The sequence below is a fragment of the Neophocaena asiaeorientalis genome, unplaced genomic scaffold, assembly GCF_003031525.2.
Source record: "Neophocaena asiaeorientalis asiaeorientalis breed wild unplaced genomic scaffold, Neophocaena_asiaeorientalis_V1.1 scaffold229, whole genome shotgun sequence".
NCBI lineage: Eukaryota > Metazoa > Chordata > Mammalia > Artiodactyla > Phocoenidae > Neophocaena > Neophocaena asiaeorientalis.
This window is the reverse complement of record NW_020174096.1, coordinates 2,604,627-2,626,720: the sequence shown is the minus strand read 5'-3', so window position 1 is coordinate 2,626,720 and position 22,094 is coordinate 2,604,627. Positions and strand designations below refer to the sequence as shown.

The following is a 22,094-nucleotide window of genomic DNA, read 5'->3' as shown; positions in this document are numbered from 1 at the left end:
GGCGGGCGGGGCTGAACTGGGAGATTGGGATTGACATATATAAACTAATATGTATAAAATAGATAACTAATAAGAACCTGCTGTATAAAAAAAATAAAATAAAATACAAAAATAAAAAGAATAAAGTTTAAGATAACCCCCCAAAAAAAGCAATCAATATCGTCCTTTAAAAATATACTTCTAAAAACGCCACTGCTTTTTATCCTCCACTGGCTTTCCAACGTCTTTACACAGTGTACAAAAGCTTACATCTTCCAGCCCCTGCTTTCTTTACAACCTCCCTAACTTTGTGCTCCTTCTTGCCCAGAATGCACACACCTCCCTGGTCTTCTTTCATTTCCTCCCATACATGTGACTCTTTCCCCACATCAGGGCCTTTACACACGCTTTTCCATCTGCTGGAAAGCCCTTTTCCCACTTTTAGGTGACTGGCTTCTTCTCACTCTTTCAATCTCAGCTTACATGCTACTTATTCAAATGAGTACTGCCTGGCCCTCTATCTAAGTGAATATGGCCCATTCAGTTCTTCTCTACCAGAGTACCTGTCCATTTCCTTGATAATAGTCACTGTAATTCGTAGTGCTATATCTATTAACTTCTTATTTGATTCTTGACCCTGTGTTAATGTTTTACATATTCATAAATAAACAAATAAGGATGGGAAAAAACCTAAAACAATATAAACCGAAACAAACGAACCCTAGTGTATTTCAAATGAATAACAAATACACTGAAAGAATAAACAGCAGGTAATAACCCAAGTAACTATACACCCCGTAGTGGGTTGAACGGTGGCCCCCCCCACAAAAGATATGTCCACGTCCTAATCACTGGAACCTGTGAATGGTCCTTATTTGGAAAAAGAATATTTTCAGATATAATTAAGCATCTCAAGATAAGGTCACTCTGAATTATCTGGGTCAGCCCTAAATTTGATAACAAGTATCCTCAAGTATCCTTATAAGAGACAGAAGAGAAGACACAAAGAGGAACGGTTCTGTGAAGATGGAAGCAGAGACTGGAGTTTCGCAGCCACAAGGATGCCTAGAGTCACCAAAGGCTAGAAGAGGCGAGGAACAATTCCTCCAGAGCCGTTGTGGGGAGCGTGGCCATGCCAATACCTTGATTTCAGACTTCTGGCCTCCAAAATTGTGGAAGAAAAAATTTCCGTTGTTTTAAGCTACCAAGTGTGTGGTCATATGTTACAGTAGTCGTAGGAAACTACTAATATATACTCCCAGTCTAAAGACCAAAAGAACGGTAAATAAATAGTGCATTCCAGTTAATATGTCTGCGTTGTTTTTTGCAATGGTATGCGTTAACAATTCAGAAACTGCTTTCAATACAATGAAGATTTAAACAATATTTGAGGAAATATGTTGAAGATAATGGGAGTCGAGTTTCTCACCGTTGGAGAAGGGAGTTACTAAAGTGGAAAAGGGGAAGACTAGAATGAACTTTGTGAGGTTCGACTGAAACTGGGGATATCAATATGAACTCATGGTTTTTAATAGGTAGATGTAAATTTAAGGGTAAGTGTACATTTGTAAATTATTCTCTAGCTTTATATGCTGCAAATGTCTAGAAACAATGACACCTCAGCAAACATAGCACAGATATCCTGGTTTCTAAATATCGTTCTCCACTAAAGGAACCAGGGCTCCTTGGAGAAATGGCTGTTTTGGGAGCGGAGGTAGGAAAAGTACAAGATGAACATAGAATATTTGGTTATGTTAAAATAATAAGAAAGTGTTGCAAAAATGACAGGGATATGCTAAAAACGATAAAATGCAGGTTGGAGAGGCTTCCACCAGCTAAACCTGGGACAATTAGGGCATCAAAATAAATAAAGTAATGGATTATAAACCATTGACTAAAATAAGAACCCTTGAATGCATATTAATAAAATAAAGAAGTAAATAAGAGAAGCTCTTCCTTACAGAATACTAATAAATATAAGATAAATTATAGAGTTAGAAAAATCATCAGTTTGCAATCATGACAGTAATACCTGATTCAGACAAGAACCATCAATGGATGCTAAAACTAATGGAGGAAAGTCTGGTAACACACAGGGTAATTGCATGGTCTCAAAATCTCCCTGCAAATGGCTTAATAATGACAAAGAGATAATGGTGACTTTATAGTGAAGAAGAAATCTGGTAGGCTCCATCTTAACAAGTGATCCAAGTTTACATCATCAATACTGGGATGCAACTGACATCATGTACTTTCTGATATGAGGAAGTGAGGGTACAATATCATTTGTGGGTGAATCTTTCTAGAAATGCATACCTGACTCTAATTATGAGAAAAAACAGGCAAAATCAAATTCTACATTTTATAAAACAACTGGCTTACAGTCTTCAAAAATATCAAAGTGAAAAAGGGGCAGGGGAGCAGAGGAACTATTCCGAATTAAAGGAGACAAAAAGGCATAATGATTGAACTGGTGAGAAAATAATTAGGGACAAGATCATTAAGATAACTGATGAAACTATTGACTATGGATTAAATAGTATTTTATCAACATTAAATTCATGGTTATATAAAAAAATGTAATGTTATTAGGAACACCACACTAAAGAATTTAAGAGCAAAGGAGCATTATGTTTGCAACTTGTTTTCAAAAGTTGGGGGAAATTAAACACACATACATAATTTTTATGTATGTGCGTATACATATGCATGTGAGTGTCTGGGGGGTATATAAGTGAGGTGGGAGGAAAGGAGGGAGAGTGTATATTAGTTGAGGGAGGAAGGGAGGAAGAGATGAGGGGGAGATAAAGCAATGGGGTGAAACGTTAGCAATTGGTAAATCTGAAAAAGGGGTATAAAGAAGCTGTGTACTGATTTTACAACTTTTCTGTAAATTTGAAATTACATGAAAATAAATACTTTAAAAAATATATTCTGGCTGCTCTGTGAAGAAAAGTCTGCTGCAAAAACAACATAGGAATTAAGAGGGTCAACTGGGAAGATATTGATGTGGTTCATGTGAAAATTGACAGTGGCCTGGACTAGGGAACAGCAAGAAAGTGTTCAGAAGTGAGAAGATTTGGGATACATTTTAAAGACAGAGACAATAGGATTCCCTAAAGAATTGGATCTGGGCTATAATAACAGATGAAGCCAATGCCTGTGATCCGAGCAACTGTGTGAATGGGGTGACTGTATAAATACGTGTCATTCTTTCTGGCCATGGAGAACATGAACCTCATTCTGTGTTTAGGGAATTCACCCCAAAAATGACTCTTCGTAGAAGACAGAGGCTACCACTCATAGAGAAGCAAAAAGTCAGATGCCAACTTTGCCAGCCTCCCTTACAGATACGACACAGGAAATGCAATTGAGCTCCAGCCACAGCATTCATTTTGAGCTGTGGCTCAAAGACAATGAGGATACCCTCTTTCTATCTCAGTCCATTCAGGCTGCTACAACAAAAATACCATAAACTGAGTGGCTTATAAACATCAAACATTTATTTCTCATAGTGCTGGAGGCTGGGAAGTTCAAGACCAAGGCAGTTTTAGTGTCCGAACTTCCTAATTCACAGATGCGGTCTTTCTGCTATAACCTCACATGGTGAAGGGGAAAGAGAAGTTTCTCTGTCCACTTTCATAAGGGCACTAAACCCATTCATGAGAGTCCTGCCTTCATGACCTAATCACCACCTAAAGGCACCACCTCCTAGTAACATCACGTTGGGGTTAGGATTTCAACATATGAACTTGGGGGAGACACAACATTCAGACCTGAGGACTCTCCTTCAGGACAGCAGTACTGCATCTCCTGCAAGACAGAGTTCCCTGCTCTTCAGTAGCAGTGGTACAAGCTGTGACATTCAATGTCTGGCAGTGACCCTCACGATTTTATCAGCAAACCAGGTTTGTAGCGTGGTTTGGGGGCATTGTTCCTGCATTTCACATCAAGTGTCATTCACCCCTTCCAGCATTCTCATTACACATAAATCAAGTAGAGTAAGCTTCTGCTGCAAGAACAGGTACTGAAATCCTCGCTCATAATTTTTATCAGGCAACTGCAGTGAATTAAAATATATTTTGCAGGAGGTTCCAGTTTCACTCCAGATGGAATATACACATTCCATCCTATCACTCCATCTGATTACAATAAGTTCTGAACAAAATTTTAAAAGTTACTGCCAGAAGACACTGAATAGTAGATAAGATCAAGCAAAAAGGATACATAACCCAGGTCCCAAGGAGCAGTGAGGTGATGAGTTTCCTGGGGGGATGTTTTCTGCCTTCTCACTTCCCAACATAAGCTCTGGGGCAGCCCACATTGACAACTGAGAGCAAGAGCAGATAGACGGGGTTCCAAGAAAAGGCCGCAATCTCCAGAGGGTAGGGGTGGTGGGTAGGGAGAGTAGTGAAGGACCTGGGAGACAAAGCTCTTGTGACCTGACCTACCCTATGCCAGGCAAGCACAAGGAACAAAGCTGCCGGTCTCCCCTCAGTGCTGGTACCAGACATGGAGTAGCCTTTACAGGCCAAAGAACTAGTGACTGCCTCCTTTTCACACCAGGCAAGCAGTGGCTCTGAGGTAGCCCTTCGCATCCTCCCAACCAGCTGCAGTGGCCCTGTGAGGCGATCACAGCAGATGACTGCCAGCAACAAAACAGTAACTGCCCTCTCCCTGGTGACAGGAGAAGCCCTTTGGGGAGGATATCTGTTGGCTCTCCTGACCTTACACCAGGGAAAGGCCAGCACCAAAGAGGCAAGGCGTCTCCTCCCCTGACCCAAAAGCAGCAAGGACAGCAACCTCAATGGGGTAGAACACTTTTGATGTTCCATGCCGTCTACTAGGCCAACATTAGCAACAAAGTAAGCCTAAGCCTTCCAACCATACAGTAGCATTTGTAGGACAGAAACCTTCTGATACTCTATGCTTTACATTGGGATAATGCCAACACAGACTAGCAGCACTCTCTTTTCCCACCAACTCATAGAAGCAGCTGCTGAGGGGTAGGTAAAACTTGATTTCCCCATCCCATTCCAGCTTTGCCCAGAGGCATATCCAGTTATAGGAACTGCTACATAGCACAAAAAGAGTAAGTCTCTGGTTTTCCAGCAAGAACACCAGAACAGAAAACTTCTGAAAACAGAGGGTAAAGGGAAAATTACGGGCTTAAGGAATAAGAAAGCTAGAGAAAAACAGCATCTAAATCTGTACAAAAAGTCCTGAGCTCACTCCTGAGGTACATATATGTAAAACCTGTCAGAATCAACTGAAGAAAAGCACTGAGATCTCAAGATGGTGCAGACTACCATCAAGGTTCCACACAGACTGCTGGGTAACACACACATGAGACAAACCAGAATAGCATACAAAGGCATAAAGGCTTTGGAAATTAAACCAATACTGGAAGTAAAAACAGCTCACAGAAGTCAGGTCAGGACATACAGTCTAAAACTAATCAGACTGACTGTCAGCTTAAAAGAAACCACATATTCACATAAGCAAAAAAACCCTCTAGCGTTCTCCAGAAGTTTTAGACAGGAGTCAGAATCTCATAACACAGTATTCAAAGTGTCAAGGATACAATCCAAAATTTAACATACAAAGAACCAGGAAAATCTAACCAGCTCTCAAGAAATAAGACAAAAGATGCCAACCACAAGATGACCTAAATGTTAGAATTCTCAGAAAATTACTTTAAATCAGTGTTTACAATCATGATACAAAAAGGGAAAGCAAACACTTTTGAAACAAATACGAAGATAGACATGCTCAGCAAAGAAAAACAGACTAATTTTTTAAAATGGTTGTACTGAAAAATAATGGAAATTAAAAATTCACTGGAGGGGCCCAATAGTAGAATGGATACGTCAGAGGACAGAGTCAGTGAACTTGAAGACAGGTCAATAGAAATAATTCAATCTAAACCATAGGAAGAAAAAAGAATAGGGAAAAAATGAGCAGAGACAATAATATTAGACAATATCAAAAGATTTAGTATTCATGTTATATAAGATTCAGAAAGAGGAGATAGGTGCAAAAAATTTTTGAAGAAATAATGGCTAAAAATTTCCCCAAAGTGGTGAAAAATGTAAACTTACAGATCTAAGAACCTCAGTGAATGCCAAACAAAATGAACTGAAAACAAAAAACAAACTAATGAAAGCCAAAAGACAGTGGAACAATACTTTTAAAGTAATGGGAGAAAAATACTGTCAAGTTAAATGTACAGAAAATGTACTTCAGGAGTGAAGGTGAAATAAAGACATTCTAAGATGAAAGAAAACTAAGAGAACTAATTCACATGGAAAATAAAAGAATAACAAAAAAATTTCAAGAATCATTTTATTATTTCAAGAATATTTATTATTTTTTATTCTTATTATTTTATTATTTCAAAAAATACTAATTTAAGAATAATCATGAGGACCTTCCTGGTGGAGCAGTGGTTAAGAATCCGCCTGCCAACGCAGGGGACACTGGTTCGAGCCCTGCTCCGGGAAGATCCCACATGCCACAAAGCAACTAAGCCCATGTGCCACAACTACTGAGCCTGTGCTCTAGAGCCCGCGAGCCACAACTACTGAGCCCACGTGCCACAACTACTGAAGCTCGCATGCCTAGAGCCCGTGCTCTGCAACCAGAGAAGCCACTGCAGTGAGAAGCCCGTGCACTGCAATGAAGAGTAGCCCCCCACTTGCCGCAACTAGAGAAAGCCTGCACGCAGCAATGAAGACCAAATGCAGCCAAAAATAAATTAATTAATTTTAAAAAATAATCATGAAAAGAAGGAACAAAGTTGAAGGATTCACACTTTCCAATTTCAAAATTATCTACATGTCAATGTTAATAGCAGCTTTATTCATAAAGCTTTGTAGGTAAAACATGTTTTGCCAATGGAACAGATGTGCAGTGAGAGGGAAAGGGGGCAGTAAAGAAGACGTTTCAAGAAGGAGAGAATAATCAACTGTGTCAGACACTGCTGAGAGTTACAGTATTATGAGAACTGACCACCAGATATGAATGGCATGATGGGTGGGCGCCATGAACAGTTAAGTGTGTTAGGTTCCCCTCAATTTTGTGCACCTAAGGTACTAAAAGATAGTAATTAAACTGGCTCATAGAGTAAAATCATAGGACTGTCAGGGATCCCATTAAGCTCTTTTCAAAATAGAAATTTGCCAGTCTTTGCTTATTTAAGAAAAAAAAAAGAATTTCTAATACCAAGCAGTAAATAGGTACCTGATCTAGTTTCACCCCATTAAATATCTGCCTCTGGGAAAACAGCTCGTGACTTGCAGCAGAAAGAACACCCCAATAATCCCAAGATATGCCCTACCTTCAAGGACTTAGATCCTAAACTGCCTTGGCTTCCTCAATCTTGCACACTACTCCACACCTTCATTCTCCCGCTCTGTTTAGCTCAGCTCCACCTCCACTGACATCTCTGCCTGGCCTCTTAATCTAATGTGGAGCCTGCTTACCTCCCAGACAGTTCCTAGTTTACCATCTTCCTCTCCCACTCCCAGACTCAGGGATTCACCCATTCTCAGCACAATGGGTGCTGCTCAGTCCAGTTCTTAGAATCCCACTTCCTATGCTTTGACATAACAACAACCCCAAAACTGACCCAGCCCATATTGGTCTTGAAGGCAGCCTCCAGAAAACAGGTCTTCTACTGATATTTGTTGACTAGAGTTGAAATAGCATCTTGAAATATAAACAATAGTTCTAAGAGGACCAAAAGAAGATGATCCTTATTACATAGAACACTATGATAAAATGTGGTCACCTTAGCTGTTGAATACACAAAATATGAACACAAATAGTAAGTTAAACTGAAGAAATCTAAAAGACTATGAATGTTTCTTGTTTGTAAAGACAAGAGTATGACAAAGGCAAAGGGAATGTTAAGTACCCTTGTGTTAAAACAGTGACGAAAATTAGTCATAACAAAAAATGAAGTTCAACTAAGGATTCTTAAATGGAACTAAACAGATTCAGTACCAAGGCTAACATTAGCGGAAAAAATTTTAAAGTGACACCTATTAAAGAAGAGTCAGTGACTAAAACACTTTTTCATCAAATAAACTAGGTTTTCTCTCTTTCTCCTTTATCTAAACATAGGCAGGCGCCCCTGGAAAAAAAAAAACTTGTTTCCCTCATTTATTTAACAGCCTTAACTGGAAAGAGCCTAGTAGAAAGAATGAAACATCTATTTGTTTCTCATAATATGCTAAACTTTGCATACAGAGAGGACATTATCAAACCATGACAACTATTGGTTTCCTCTAACACACACGCGCGCGCACACACACACAGAGGTGTGCTGATCAATACTTGTCCATCCATACCCCCGTGGCAGCCTCATGACAAACGCTGTAAAATAGCTGCCTCGCCACAGCACCATTTGTACTCACTGAATGAAGTGAGGCTCTGTGACCCACAAAAATGAAAGTACCCATGTCTTTGGCATATGGTGAGCTAACTAACAGAAGCAACTCCTATGAAGAGATGAAATGCATCAGGGAATATACCTTGAGCTTTAATCCAAAAGTTCTTCTTAACCAAAGTCTATTCATGGGCTTTCAGGAATCACCAAACTTCCTGAAGTTGCCAGCAAGATTTTCTGTCGGTATATTTTGCTGGAGAAAACGTTCATAGTTTGATTTCGGGAGGTGGCAAACTTCTTCTCTAATGGACTACATAGTAACTATTTTAGGCTTTCTGGGCCACATGGTCATTGAGGCAACTACCCAAATTCTACCACTGTAAGTACAAAAGCAGTCATGGACAATAGTAAATGAATGGGCATGGCTGTGTTTCAGGAAAACTTTTATTTACAAAACACAGGTTGCAGGCTGGATTTGGACCACAGGCTGTATCCTGCTGACCCCTGTTGTAATCCATCACACTCTTAGTAATTTACTTCTAGGAATCAAGGACTCTGAAGTCCAAATCTTTCTAATTCCTGAGCAATTTTAAAATCCATTTGAAGATATCAAAGAGATCGATTCATTCTTCTTTAATCTACTCAATTCCAATGACCTCTTCTAAGATATTTCAGCAGCCCCAACTATGGCTAACTCTGTCCACAGATGGTTCCTTTTCTGAAATCAAGAACTTTCTTTTCAACATCCTAAATTTCAACCAATCACTCAGTGTAAACCTGAGTGTCCTTTTGCTGTACTTATAATGCACAACTTTTGTTATGGAATAACCCCCTCCTCATCATCACTGTACTACATTCAAACACCTCGGGCTCATGAATAGACTCAGGGATATCATACAAATATGCCAAATGACTATCTACAAATTTAGATTTGGTGGTCATTAACACTCCCACAATTCTTCCAGCAATTTTCCTCTCACGCCATCAATAGCTATTCTAAGCCTTCACTGTCCTACATGAGGCCTCATCCCAACACCTCCTACCACAAAACTAGGAAATGACCCTGTGACTACATGGTGATACCTTCAACTGCCTATCTAAGGCTCACCACCTATAAACGTACCTGCACACGAGCCCATCCTTATCCCTCCATTCCCAGTGCAAATAAATTCCCTCCTCCCACTCAAAGCTAATTCTTGCTCTTATGTCTGATCTCTATCACTACCACCTCCTCAGGGACTTTCATAATTACTTAGTATGTTTGGTATTTGCAGAACCGTGTTAGTTTTCTATTGCTGTGTAACAAATTACCACCAACTTAGGGGTTTAAAACAACTCCAATTTATTAGCTAACAGTTAGGGGGATGAGAAGTCCAGTCACAATCCAGAAGTCCGAATTTTCTGCTCAGGGTCTCATAGGCTAAAATCAGGATGTCGGTAGGGCTTCCTTCTGGAGGCTCTGGGGAGGCATTTGTTTCCAAGTTCATTCAGGTTGCTGGCAGAATCCAACTTCCTGTGGGTGCAAGACTAAGATGCCTATTTCATTGTATCTGTCAGCTGGGGGCTGCTCTCAGCATGTAGAGGCTGTGTCCTTGCCACATGGATTCCTTCACTTTCAAAGCCAGCAAATGAAAACCTTTCTCTTGTTGAATCTGAATTAGGCAAAGCCATGCCCCAAAATCTTTGCAAAAACAATCTCTTCTTGACATATACACACTACCATATATAAAATAGATAACTAATAAGGACCTACTATATAACACAGGGAACTCTACTCAATACTCTGTAATGGCCTATATGGGAAAATAATCTAAAAAAGAGTGGATATGTGTATGTGCAACTGATTCACTTTGCTGTACACCTGAAACTAACACATTGTAAGTCAACTATACTCCAATAAAAATTAAAAAAAAAAAAAGAATAGGGGAAAAAGAAATCCCTTCTTTAACCATAGCCCTTGCTGAAATGGCTAAGAAATAACCTCCTTAAGCTTCCTAGAGGTCACCTGGTTTGTTTGAGAAAATCTGTGAGGCACATGCTTCATTTCTTGAAAGAGTCTTTAGTGTGACTGAATATTCTGACCTTTTGATCTTTCTGAGGTTTTAGCAAAAGGTTATATAGCCACACCCTGGGCTTTTTCCTCTATGCCACACTTTCAGAAGCAATTTCTTCATTTTAACATTCTTTGCCATCTGGATAGGTTCAAAATTAACTAAATCATCTAGTACTCATTCCTTTTAAACAAGACTTCTCTCAGTTTACCTTTTTTCTCTCATATTTTATTATAAGTAGCAAGAAGAAACCAGGCAGTACTTTCAACATTTTGCTTGGAAATCTCCTTGGCTATAGCTATGCACCCAACTTCATCACTCAGGTTCTGCTTGCATCTTCAAAGCCCTGAACAGAGAATCACCCTTGAGTCAAATCCCTCGAATTTTAAAATCCTTTTTTGCCAGGAAGAGCCCAATCCCTTTTAAGGGCTCATCTGATTAGGCAGGATGCACTGAAGATAATTTTCCTTTCTTAAAGACAACCAGACAATATAACCTCATCACAGAAGTATCTCATCATAGTCATTGGTCACATCCACACCCAAGGGGAGGGGCAGGGAATCTTGGGTGTCTTCTTAGAATTCTTCCTACAAGGACTGTGTGTGTAGCAATTCTGAAATTACTTTCTATGGACTATACCACTGAAGAAATGAGAAAATATACTGGTGATGCTGGAGGCCAAGTTTCTCACTGGAGAAGTGAAATACAAATATGGAATGGGGAAAGGCTAGGAAGTTGGATGAGAATTAGATGTATCAGGGTGAACTCATGATTTTTTAATATATTTTGTTTATTTTTTGATTGGTTGGTTTATCCTCCCAGCCTCAGCTCTGTCTTCTGAAATTGTCTAGAAGCATTAACACCTCAGCAGCAATGAACATATCCAGTGCCCAGATGTTGATTTGTAAATAGAATTCCCTATTCAAAAGAGCAATGGAATGCTAGAGAAATCAGAACAGAAAAGTACAAGGTGAGCCAGGAACTTTTGTTGTGCCAGAATGTAAGAAAGTACCCCCAAAATGATGGGGATATGTCAAAAGGATAGAAACTAGTGTTATGGAGTTTCTATTAGATAAAAAGCTCTGGAAATATTCAGAAACTGCAAAGAAACACAATGTACTTTAAATCACTGCATTTTTTAGAGTTTATATTTGCAGTTAAAACCATCAGTTACAAATGCTTAAGGAAATAAAAATATACCTAGAATTCACAGTTTACAATATTTTACTCCTAAGAAACAATATTTACCATTAAAAGGACATGACTAAAATATTTCATCTCCAAATAATAAGGGCAATTTTCTCGACTGGCTGGATATCAGAATAACTACACGTACTATTCAAATATAAATACAGCATCTGAAAATACCTTTTCCCCAGAATTCCTTATAAAGCTTCTAATCTCCATAATTAAAGTATACTCACAGAGAGATGGCCCACTAAAATATTCAAGAATTCTGGTGTCCCCTGAGCCTGTCCCCTCCCACTTTAGCCAAGTAATTATGAAATAAATGGCACAGAATTGTTTTAATGTTGAAAAAGAAAAAGGCTGAAGGCAAAGTATGTGTCTAAGAGTTTAAAGTAATAGAGAAAAACACTCTCTGGGACTTCCCTGGCGGTCCAGTGGTTAAGACTCCACACTTGCACTGCAGGGGGCGCAGGTCTGATCCGTGGTAGAGAACTAAGATCCCACATGCCGCAGGGCACGGTCAAAAAGAACGAACAGAAAAAAAGAAAAACACTCTCTGATTGGAAGTAATGTACTAACATTCTCGTTTAGAATAAGTAAGTTTTAGATGACAATATAACTACAGTTTTTAAAGCATGCTTTTGAATGGTTTATGGGTTGATTCCTGTTTATCCTTGTTCTACTTTCCTAATGACTTAAACCTGAAGAAGTAAGGTCCCATTTTCCCAGATAATATAACCAATAAATCCCATGAACCCCAGATCAGTGACCTTCATATTTTAAAGACACAGCAGAACCTGATTTTCAAAGGATATCTTATAGAGAACTCCAACACATAAAACGGACAAAATTGGAACTTCTCGGGCTGAAGGAGGAGGCCTGCTGCCCCTCACTCACACTCTAAGCCCTCTCATTCCACCCCACTACAGGCCCTGAGGCACTGGCATACAATCCCAAGACTGCAGAACATGTAAAATGTGGCTCCAAACAATAAATGATATAAAGGTTCCGGTGTGATCAGAAAAAATGTTTTTCAGATGCATAAAGGAAAAAATACAGAAACGGACATCTTAATAGTGATTATATTTGGGTAGTAGAGTTATGAGTATTTTTTCTTTTTTTATTTTCCAAATTTTTAATAGTCAATAAGAATTACTGTTAGAAACCCAATAAACTATTTTTAAAGGTATAAATATGAATACTCTCCCTGTAATGTAATGCATTGTGCTGCAGTATGTAACAGAAAAAAAAAATGCTGTACCACTATAGGTACATATTAAAAAGAAATATACACATACACCCAAAGACACAAAGATTAGAGATAAAAATCTAACGATATAACAATTTAATAATCTAATTAGAAAGGCCTGTTTATGTTTGAAGTACATAATATTTTATAATAATAGATCAGATATATTTAATAGTTTCCTTTAATGTCCTACTTGTTGAACTTTCCAGTAAAGCCACAAGTTAATAATTACTCTTGGAATCAGAAAAGAAGCTTAGAAATTAAGAAAAAGGGTCCAATGAAATCTGCTTCTTTCAAATAATAATTCTTGCATTTCTAAAACCCATCACTCAAGCCAAAGACTACAATTAAGTTACAAGTAATGTTTCCTAAACAAATAGTTAATTATATTTGCTCCTGGAAAATGGAGAGAGTAAATATTAACCATGATTTTGAAATCAAAGTAGAGATAATATTAGACAAGATTGGGAGAGTTATAATACTTAGTTACAATATATGGTTGTTTTTTGCATATTGGTAATTAACTTAATATTTTAATTTCCTACATTTCTACATAGATTTGTTTATCTACCCTCGTCCTACTTTCCCAATAATCTTACTATATGTAATATATATATATATTTATATAAATATATATATATTTCTGAAACTGCAGAAACAGCCAGATACAGAACCAACCAGATTTCTTTCTTCTTGAAATTTTCTTGGCTAAAACCTAAATCCACAAAGTCTTATTATAACGTAAGAAGCCCTGAACAGCTGAAATCATTAAGAGCTTAGAAACTGGCAAAAACTTCTCTTCCTCATATTATTTAAGCAAAATTGTAACCATAAACTAAAAAAGAATAAGTTAAATAAGAGTTTTTAAAGCTTTCCTTTCCACAAACCCATTGTTTAAATAAAGTTTTAGATTCCCAAAAGCTTCAAATGAAACAGATAAAAACAGAACTATTTGAGTTTAAGATAGGGAGATTGATCTGGAGCCCTATCTGCTTTATTTCCTTATCACCATCACCCTCAAAACAACATCTTTGGTGGAATCCTTAGGGCAATGATTTTAAGATGAGGGGAGAGAAACTCTAGTGGAATACGTGGGGGGAAAAAACACTATTCAAGCCACCACTACAATATAATTGCATATAGCATTATGTTTAAATTATATTTGAATGCTGTTTGAATCATCTAACACACACTGGACACTCAATAAACAAAAGGAAAGGCATGAGACTGTGATCCTCATTAGGATTAAGAAGCATTTCACTAGGCTTCAGCAGAGGGCAGTTTGAAACACACTGTATTAATTTATTCCAATAGCTCAACTAGAGCGCCTAAAATAGATTACAGTCAATTCTCAGTCAATTCAACTACAGTCAATTCAACTACTCACAGTAGTTATGGTCTACAAAGTTCTGCAAACACTGAATTATCAAATACAGGATTAGACTGCTGCAAGTCTCTGGTCACATTTTTGTCAACCAATCAATACATAACTTTGTTTTATATACGTTTGTGTTTAAGGACATCTTTTATTTAACATATATAGTTGAGTCATTAACAATGAACTCATAGCCAACAGCACTATAACTCTTTCCTGAATGAAGCTTATCTAACACATGTATTTTCTCTATAAGGCACATCAAAGACTTTCTTGAACTTAGGTAACACTTGACAGGACTACAGCAATTCAGCCCTGGGGGCCATTTTAAACAGCAAGATCACCAACAAAAAGCACAAAAATAAGAAAAATGTAGCACTAAATAGACTTCCAAAAGGACACTTGATTACAGTATGAGAACTGAAACAAGAAGGTGGAGCATCGCCTTGCTCAAATGCTTTTCTGCCACTCTGCCAGATGCATGTCTGGAATTTACCATGAAAGGGCTGTGAGTATTGATTTTGGGTTTACAAAAAAGTTTTAGCACGTAGGTGAGCTTGCAAATACAAAAATCACAGATAATGAGGATCGAGTGTATTTTCTTAGACAATCAAATCTCATGTAAGATGCTGACTTAGGCACAACCCAAAAGGTACTAGAAGAAGGTACTAGATAGGAGGGGAAGAAAGAGTGAAAATCAGAATTCAAATGAAGGCTCAAAATTCTACATCAACCATATGCACTGACACTTTAACATATCTTTAAATCATTTTTATTTATGTATAGGAGAGATTTACTTAGAGAAATATTACAACACATAAAAACTACATAAAGTCTTAATTTCCATTCATACGGTGGTAGACTTGATATAATACATAATAAAAACCTTTTAAAATCCAGAATGCACAAAGTGCTGCACAGTGTGGTCGCTAAATTAAAAAGTGCATTATTGTTCCCAACCCATCACCCCTCCCTGTATCCACAACCTCTGACATGTGGTACTACAGTTCCTCTCACTAGAGACCAGATGTTACTCATGGTCATGTGATTTGCTTTGGTCAGTGGAATGTTCGTGGACATGATATGAGCAATGGCTTGAAATATGCTGTCAGAGTTGGAGTTTCCTTCTTGTATTTCTGCCATCACCATAAGAAATTCATGCCCTCAGGTAGTTTGTTTGTACAAGGAGGAACAGAGTCACACAGAACAAGCCTACACTCCATCTGCAGCTTGGAGCCAAGCCCAGGCAAGAGCAGCCAACCCATATATATGTTAGCAATTACAAATAAGCCATTAAGTTTCATAGCATTATTGGGACCACAGTTAATTGATATTTAATATACATTAATTTTAAAATATCATTATACCACTAAAATCCTTTACATAAAAAGATTGATGAGACCCTTTTTCATTCTTGTCCTAAAGCCTAGTACATAGTAGGATTGTGGTAGACTGTATTTCAAAAGATGGCTGCATTCATATCTCGCAACCCCCACGATACTTTACAATGTGATCTTGCCATTCACCCACCAAATGGTGAAGTCTATCTCCTCTCTCCCCAAATTTGGGCTGGTCCTATGATGCTGTGTAAGACTCAACACCAGACCTTAAGGAATCTGAAGTTCCCATGTTTATCCTTCATGGGACCTAGTCACCAAGCAGCAAGTCAAACCACACTAAGTGTCTACCACACTGTGAGAAAACCCAAACTAGACACGTGGAAGGAGAAAGGGGGCAGGGTTGGAGGGAGAGAATGTGTGCGTGTGTGTGTGTATGAGAGAGAGAGAGAGAGAGAGAGAGAGAGAGAGAGAGAGAAAGAGAGAGAAGGGGCAGGGGAAAGAGGAAGAGAGAAAGAAATGCCACTGGTGAGAGCACCAGCTGTAAACCATCAGAGTGAGGTCATTTTGGACTTTTACAACTATCCTAGTGCCCCAGCTGACACTATGAAGCAGAAGAACTTCCTGGTCAATACACAAAATTGCAAGAAATAATAAATTATTTTTAAGACATTAACTTTGGGGGTAAACTATGGCAGCACCAACAAGTTGTTAGTAAATGTGTACTGAATTAATTAAATTCACTAAAATATTGTGTCATACTTACCTTGGTGTTGGCCATATCTACAATATACTGGTCTCCCTTTATACACTCCATTACTTCAAAACCATCTCTGTCAATCACTTTGGCCTGAGAGCTTCCAGATACAACAAGAATCATGTCTCCTGTGTTACTGTACTGTAATGACTTGATCTGATGGCTATGAAAAAAAAAAAAGACAATCTGGTAAGACACTGAGCATGTTTATACTTTCACTTATTAAGCACTGTCAGAAAAACAGTCACACAACTCCACAAATTGTTAATTCTACAAAATCAGGAACATCAACCTCAAATGGGCCCTCAACACCAGTGCCTACCCTGTTAAGTTCTCCTCCCACTCTCCATAGCAATCTATTAAAATCTCTACTCGCCTTAAATCTTCAACCGAAACAACTCCCCCTCTGTAGCTGTTGATTCTTCCTGCTCTTTCCCAGAAGAAACATATAAGAACTGCGTCAAAGTCCTCTGATTACTGTTATAAATGTATCTGCTTCTGAATGCCTCTCTTGCTTCTTCCTTTTGATTACAATGGTAAAAATGAACCTCTTCCTGCCCCAGGCATATCTACTACCTATATTCTGGATCCCACCCCTTTCCAGTCTCCTCAGTAACTTCTGACTACTCTCCCTCTCTCTCCTCCCCTTCACAGCTAAGCTATCTAAACAAGTTTTCATCTCCCTCCTTATTTCTCTAGCACTGTAGTATCCTTTCCACCCTCACCACCCCACTGAAAGTGATCTTGCCATGTGGCTGTAGTGAATGCTACGATGTGCCACCCAGATCAATCCTTTCAGGACTGAAGTACTCATTCCCCCAAGCTTCCAGGATTTGGCCTGCTGGTGGCTTACAACTAAACTAAACCCTCAGGAATTTCCCTGAATCGCAGAGAACTCCCTCATCCAAGGTTATGTTACCATCCCAAAACATCCCACAGTCAATGACTGGTCAATGTGCAGTAAAATGGTCCAGCCCTCTGTTTCAATCAGGAATATCTCAGAAGGGTTATTCCAGCTTCAGATCTCCCTGCGGGAATCAGCTGAGACTGCTGTTGCAACTACCTAGCAATTCAGTTCCTCCATCTTCCTAATGCCGTTTCCCTGCACCTTCTCTCCTAGGGGTTGATCCCAGAAGCACTCCTCAACAAACCTCCTACATGCAAATCCTGAAGCTTCAAAATGTTTTGGGGGAACCTAACCTGAGAGACTTGGTAGCAAAAGTAGACCTGTGAAATCCACTCCAGTGGTGTCACTGACTGGTTAGCAATGAGGGCCCCATCTCTGGTGGTACATAGTCCCTGATAAGCTGCAGCAGCGCAAATGCAACTGCTAAAACTGTTGGTCAAAGGGAAGGCACTGGCTGGTGCAATACTTCAGGCATTTGAGACATACAGGAAAGGAAGTAATTGAAAGGTCTATGGGACTGGGTAGCTTATTGCTAGGGGCAGTCAGCGCAAAAAAGAAAGACAATGAAAGGCTGAGGATGATTAATCACCAATTAAAGACTACACACTGAAAGCCGGAGGGCCCATTTAGCAGCATATAAAGACAGGGTTATTGCTCTCTGTCAGGTAAGTGCTATGCAGTCACTGATCCCATAAAGCAGGTGTTTCTACTTCTATTAGGAAGGAAGACCAAAAGCAGTTGACAGTCATATGTAAATCAACAGCAGTATACATTTACATGCTTGAACTAGGGCTATGTTAATTTTCTAGTCCTTTGTCTTAAAATAGTCCCAAGGGACCTGGATCACCTGGAGAATCCAAAGAAATTCATGCTGGTCCATGATCTCCATGACAGCATGTTAACTATATCAGGTGAGCAAAATGTCTAAACTACACTGGTTAGAAACACTCTCCCCAGGAGATGCAAGATAAAACCTAGAAAAGATCAGGAGACTGAGAAAAGGAGATGTGGGGAAGATCCACATAGACAGACATACGAAAGTGGACACCAAAAATGAAGCTCTTTGTATCACATGTTAACCCCAGAGAGCATCAACCTTAAAAGAGGCAATGAACAACCATGCAGACAAAGTTAGGTGGCCAGTTCAGTTGACATTTGCTAGCTTTTGTCACCGTCCACTCCACTCTTAACACAATAGGCTCATAAATGAAACAGTGCTGCTAACAGGGATGAAAGTTATGCATGGGAATGACCACAGCTCTCCAAAGTTGACCTAACTATTGCTGAAGGTCCCACCCGCCAGTAACAGAGGCCTATGGTAAGACCCCCTCCCAAAATCAATACTAAGCTAATAAATATGTAAAATACATAATATGAAAGACTGTGATACGTGTACAGGGAAAAACAGAATGGGGAAGGCAGATAGTAGGTACCAAGGGGGCAGGAATAAATATATTAAGTGGAGTGGTCAGGAAGTAAGTGACTGAATAGTTTTTCAGGTAACGGAGGTAGTAGGTTATGCAGATATTTTCAGGAAGAGTGTTCCGAGAAGAGGGAACAGTTACTAGAAAGGACCTGCAGGAAGAGAATACTTGCTTTGTTCCCAATGTGGCTGTAGAATGAGCAAAAAGAACAGGAGTTGGAGATAAGGTCAGAATGCAGCCAGTGGGGTGGTGCAGATCGTGGAGGGCCAGGTAAGGCACCGAAAGGACCTTGGTTTTACTCTCTCTAGAAGAAATGAGAGGAAACCCACTAGAGCATTTTGAGCTGAGAAATGACACAATCTGACCTATTCTGTACAGAACCACTTTTTTGGTCTGGACTATTTTATAGTCTGAAGTCTATGGAGCCCTTCTTAGAATGTTTTTAAACACATTAAAAAAAACACACTAGACACACCATGGAAATCATTCATAAAGAAATAACTATAAAAATATATATATTTTTTAATTTGTGACATAATATGGAGTTTCTACACTAATGTATCAAGTAACTAGGCCTAGAGGCAGGTCTGATAACTTCAGTAATTTCAAAGCAGTGATGATCATAAACAATATATCTTTCAATATACCTGTAACAATGGTAATGTGATATGAAAGCACCTGAAATTTGCAGGTACACCTGTGACTTTGTTGCCTACTTTCATAATTAAAGGAAATGCTAAATTTCAGTTAGAAGTTAGTGAAAGGAAAGAAATTTTTATCCAGGTTCACAGAAATTGGGAGAACCAGATATTGAACTCATGAGCCATAGAATTCTGTATAACTATAATTAAGAAATTAAGTGACAAGGTAGAGATCTTATATAGAGAACTGAAAATAATAAAAAAGAAATATGAAGAAATTCTAGAATGAAAAATACATAACTGAAATTTAGAACTAATAGATGGGTTTAATAGCAGAGAATTAACAGTTAAAAGATCATTTTTAGATTGAAGCATGGTGAGAAAAAATGGAAAATGCAGAAAAAAACATAAGATACACATTAGATATGGTAAAAAGGTCTCATACTGGAATTGCAGAATGGAAGGAGTGAGAAGCAAAATGTGCAGAGGTGACTGTCAAAATTGGAAAAATGATAAAAGACACTAAACCAGAGATTCAGTAAGTATTATAAACATCAGAAGGATAGTAGAAAACCACACCCAGGCATATCATAGTAAAACTGCTGAAAACTTAAAGACAAAAGTAAAACGTTTAAAACAGCCAGAGTGGGGGTAAAAAATTCCTTCAAAAGGGTAAAAATAAAACTAACGGAAGACTTTTGCAAAGAAGCAACAAAAGCCAGAGGACAACGCAATGATATCTTCAAAGTTCTGAATAAAAATAACTGCCTAGATGGAATTATAGGATCACTAAAAATAAAGACAAAATAATTTCCCGAAAAACAGAAGCCAAAAGAGTTTGTCAACAGCTGACTATACTAATGGAAAGAGCCCTCAGGCAGAAAGAAAATGACCCCAGATAAAAGCATACAGAGTATGGTATGAAAAATAACAGAAAGGGAGCATATATAAGTAAATCTCAATGACTACTGACTTCATAAAACAACAATAATATATCTGATGGGACTTAAAATGTATACACACACACATACCCATATATAAAATTGAAATACATGAAAAGAACTGCAGAAGTGTAGGAGAGGATAAATGTAGTTACATATGGTAAATGTTCTAAAGTCTTTGTATTGACTGGGAAGGGGTAAAAGTACTAATTTTTAATAAAATTTCAGTCTATTATTAGAATATATGATGTAATCTTTAGGGTAAACACTAAACGAACAGTAAAAGACACTAACAAGCCAACTGAGAGGAGAATATATAGTATTAAAAAATTAATGCAGGGACTTCCCTGGTGGTGCAGTGGTTGGGAGTCCACCTGCCAATGCAGGGGACACGGATTCAAGCCCTGGTCCGGGAAAATCCCACATGCCGCGGAGCAACTAAGCCTGTGTGCCACAACTACCGAGCCTGTGCTCTAGAGCCTGCGAGCCACAACTACTGAAACCCATGTGCCACAACTACTGAGCCCACATGCCACAACTACTGAAGCTTGCACGCCTAGAGCCCGTGCTCTGCAACAAGAGAAGCCACCGCAATAAGAAGCCCACTCAACGCAATTAAGGAAAGCCCCCGCACAGCAACAAAGGCCTAACACAGCCATAAATTAATTAATTAATTAATTAAAAATTTAATGCAAAGGAAAGGACAGTAAATGGGAAATCAAACAGGCTGGACAAATAGAAAACAATGAATGAGATGGATGACTTATGCTCAAACTTATCAGCAATAACATTAAATATAATTAAATTATTACAATTAAAAGGCAAAGTTTGTAAGAATGATTAAAAAATAAGCTTTCACTTAAAAGAGACAATACAGAGAGGAAAGTGTGAAAGCAAAAGGATGCAAAAACATAATTCACAAATACCGACTAAAAGAAAGTTGGTATATCTTACTAATATCAGGCAGAGTAGACTTTAGAGCAAAGAACATTAATGAAGGTAAAAAGGACATTTCATAATGCCATTTGCAGCAACATGGATGGACCTAGAGATTATCATACTAAGTGAAGTAAGTCAAAGACAAATGCCGTATGATGTCACTTACATGTGGAATCTAAAATACAACACAAATCAACTATCTATGAAACAAAAACAGACTCACAGACATAGAGAACAGACTTGTGGTTGCCAAGGGGGAAGTGAAGTAGGGGAGGGAAGGAATGGGAGTTTGAGATTAGCAGAGGCAAACTACCATATATAGGATGGATAAATAAAAGTTTCTTATCAGGTTTTGGTATCAAGGTATTTCTGTTCTCATGAAAAAAACTGGAAATCATTCCTACTTTTTCTGTTCTCTAGAGATCTCTGGATATAATTTACTATTTTTTCTAGCTTTTTGAAATGGATGTTTAGATCATCAAAATGTTTTTTTGGTAATATATGCATTTAAGTGTGTAAATTTTCTTCTAAATATGGCTTCGGCTGCATGTCACAAGTTCTAATTGATTGTGTTTTCATTATCACCCAATTAAAAATACTTTCTAATTTCTCTTGTGTTTTCTTCTTTGACCTAGGGATTATTTACTTAATTACTGCTTAATTTTCAAACATTTGGTTGTTTTCAAATTATTTTTTAGAATTGCTTTCTCACTTAATTCCACTAGGATTAGAGAACATTTAGACTTTGGGCATTTACTGAGATTTGATTTACAGACCAGTATATGTCAATTTTAAAAGCATTATTTATATGTCTGAATGTATTTTGGAACAACATATGTAAATTAGTCATTTATTAATTATGTTGTTCAAATCTTCTATTTCCTTAATGACTTTTTTTTTTTTTTTTTTTTTCA

The 22,094-nt window shown here is 38.2% G+C and overlaps 1 protein-coding gene across 1 annotated transcript in view; it reads right to left on the bottom strand.

Moving 5' to 3' along the window:
* The window catches only part of WDR70 (WD repeat domain 70), a 297,198-nt gene that overhangs the window by 184,747 nt on the left and 90,357 nt on the right, over positions 1 to 22,094 (bottom strand). Inside the window, exon 8 of the mRNA XM_024754657.1 lies at positions 16,338 to 16,491. Within this exon, the coding sequence (XP_024610425.1) occupies positions 16,338 to 16,491 (154 nt within the window). The remainder of the gene's footprint in view (positions 1 to 16,337; positions 16,492 to 22,094) is intronic.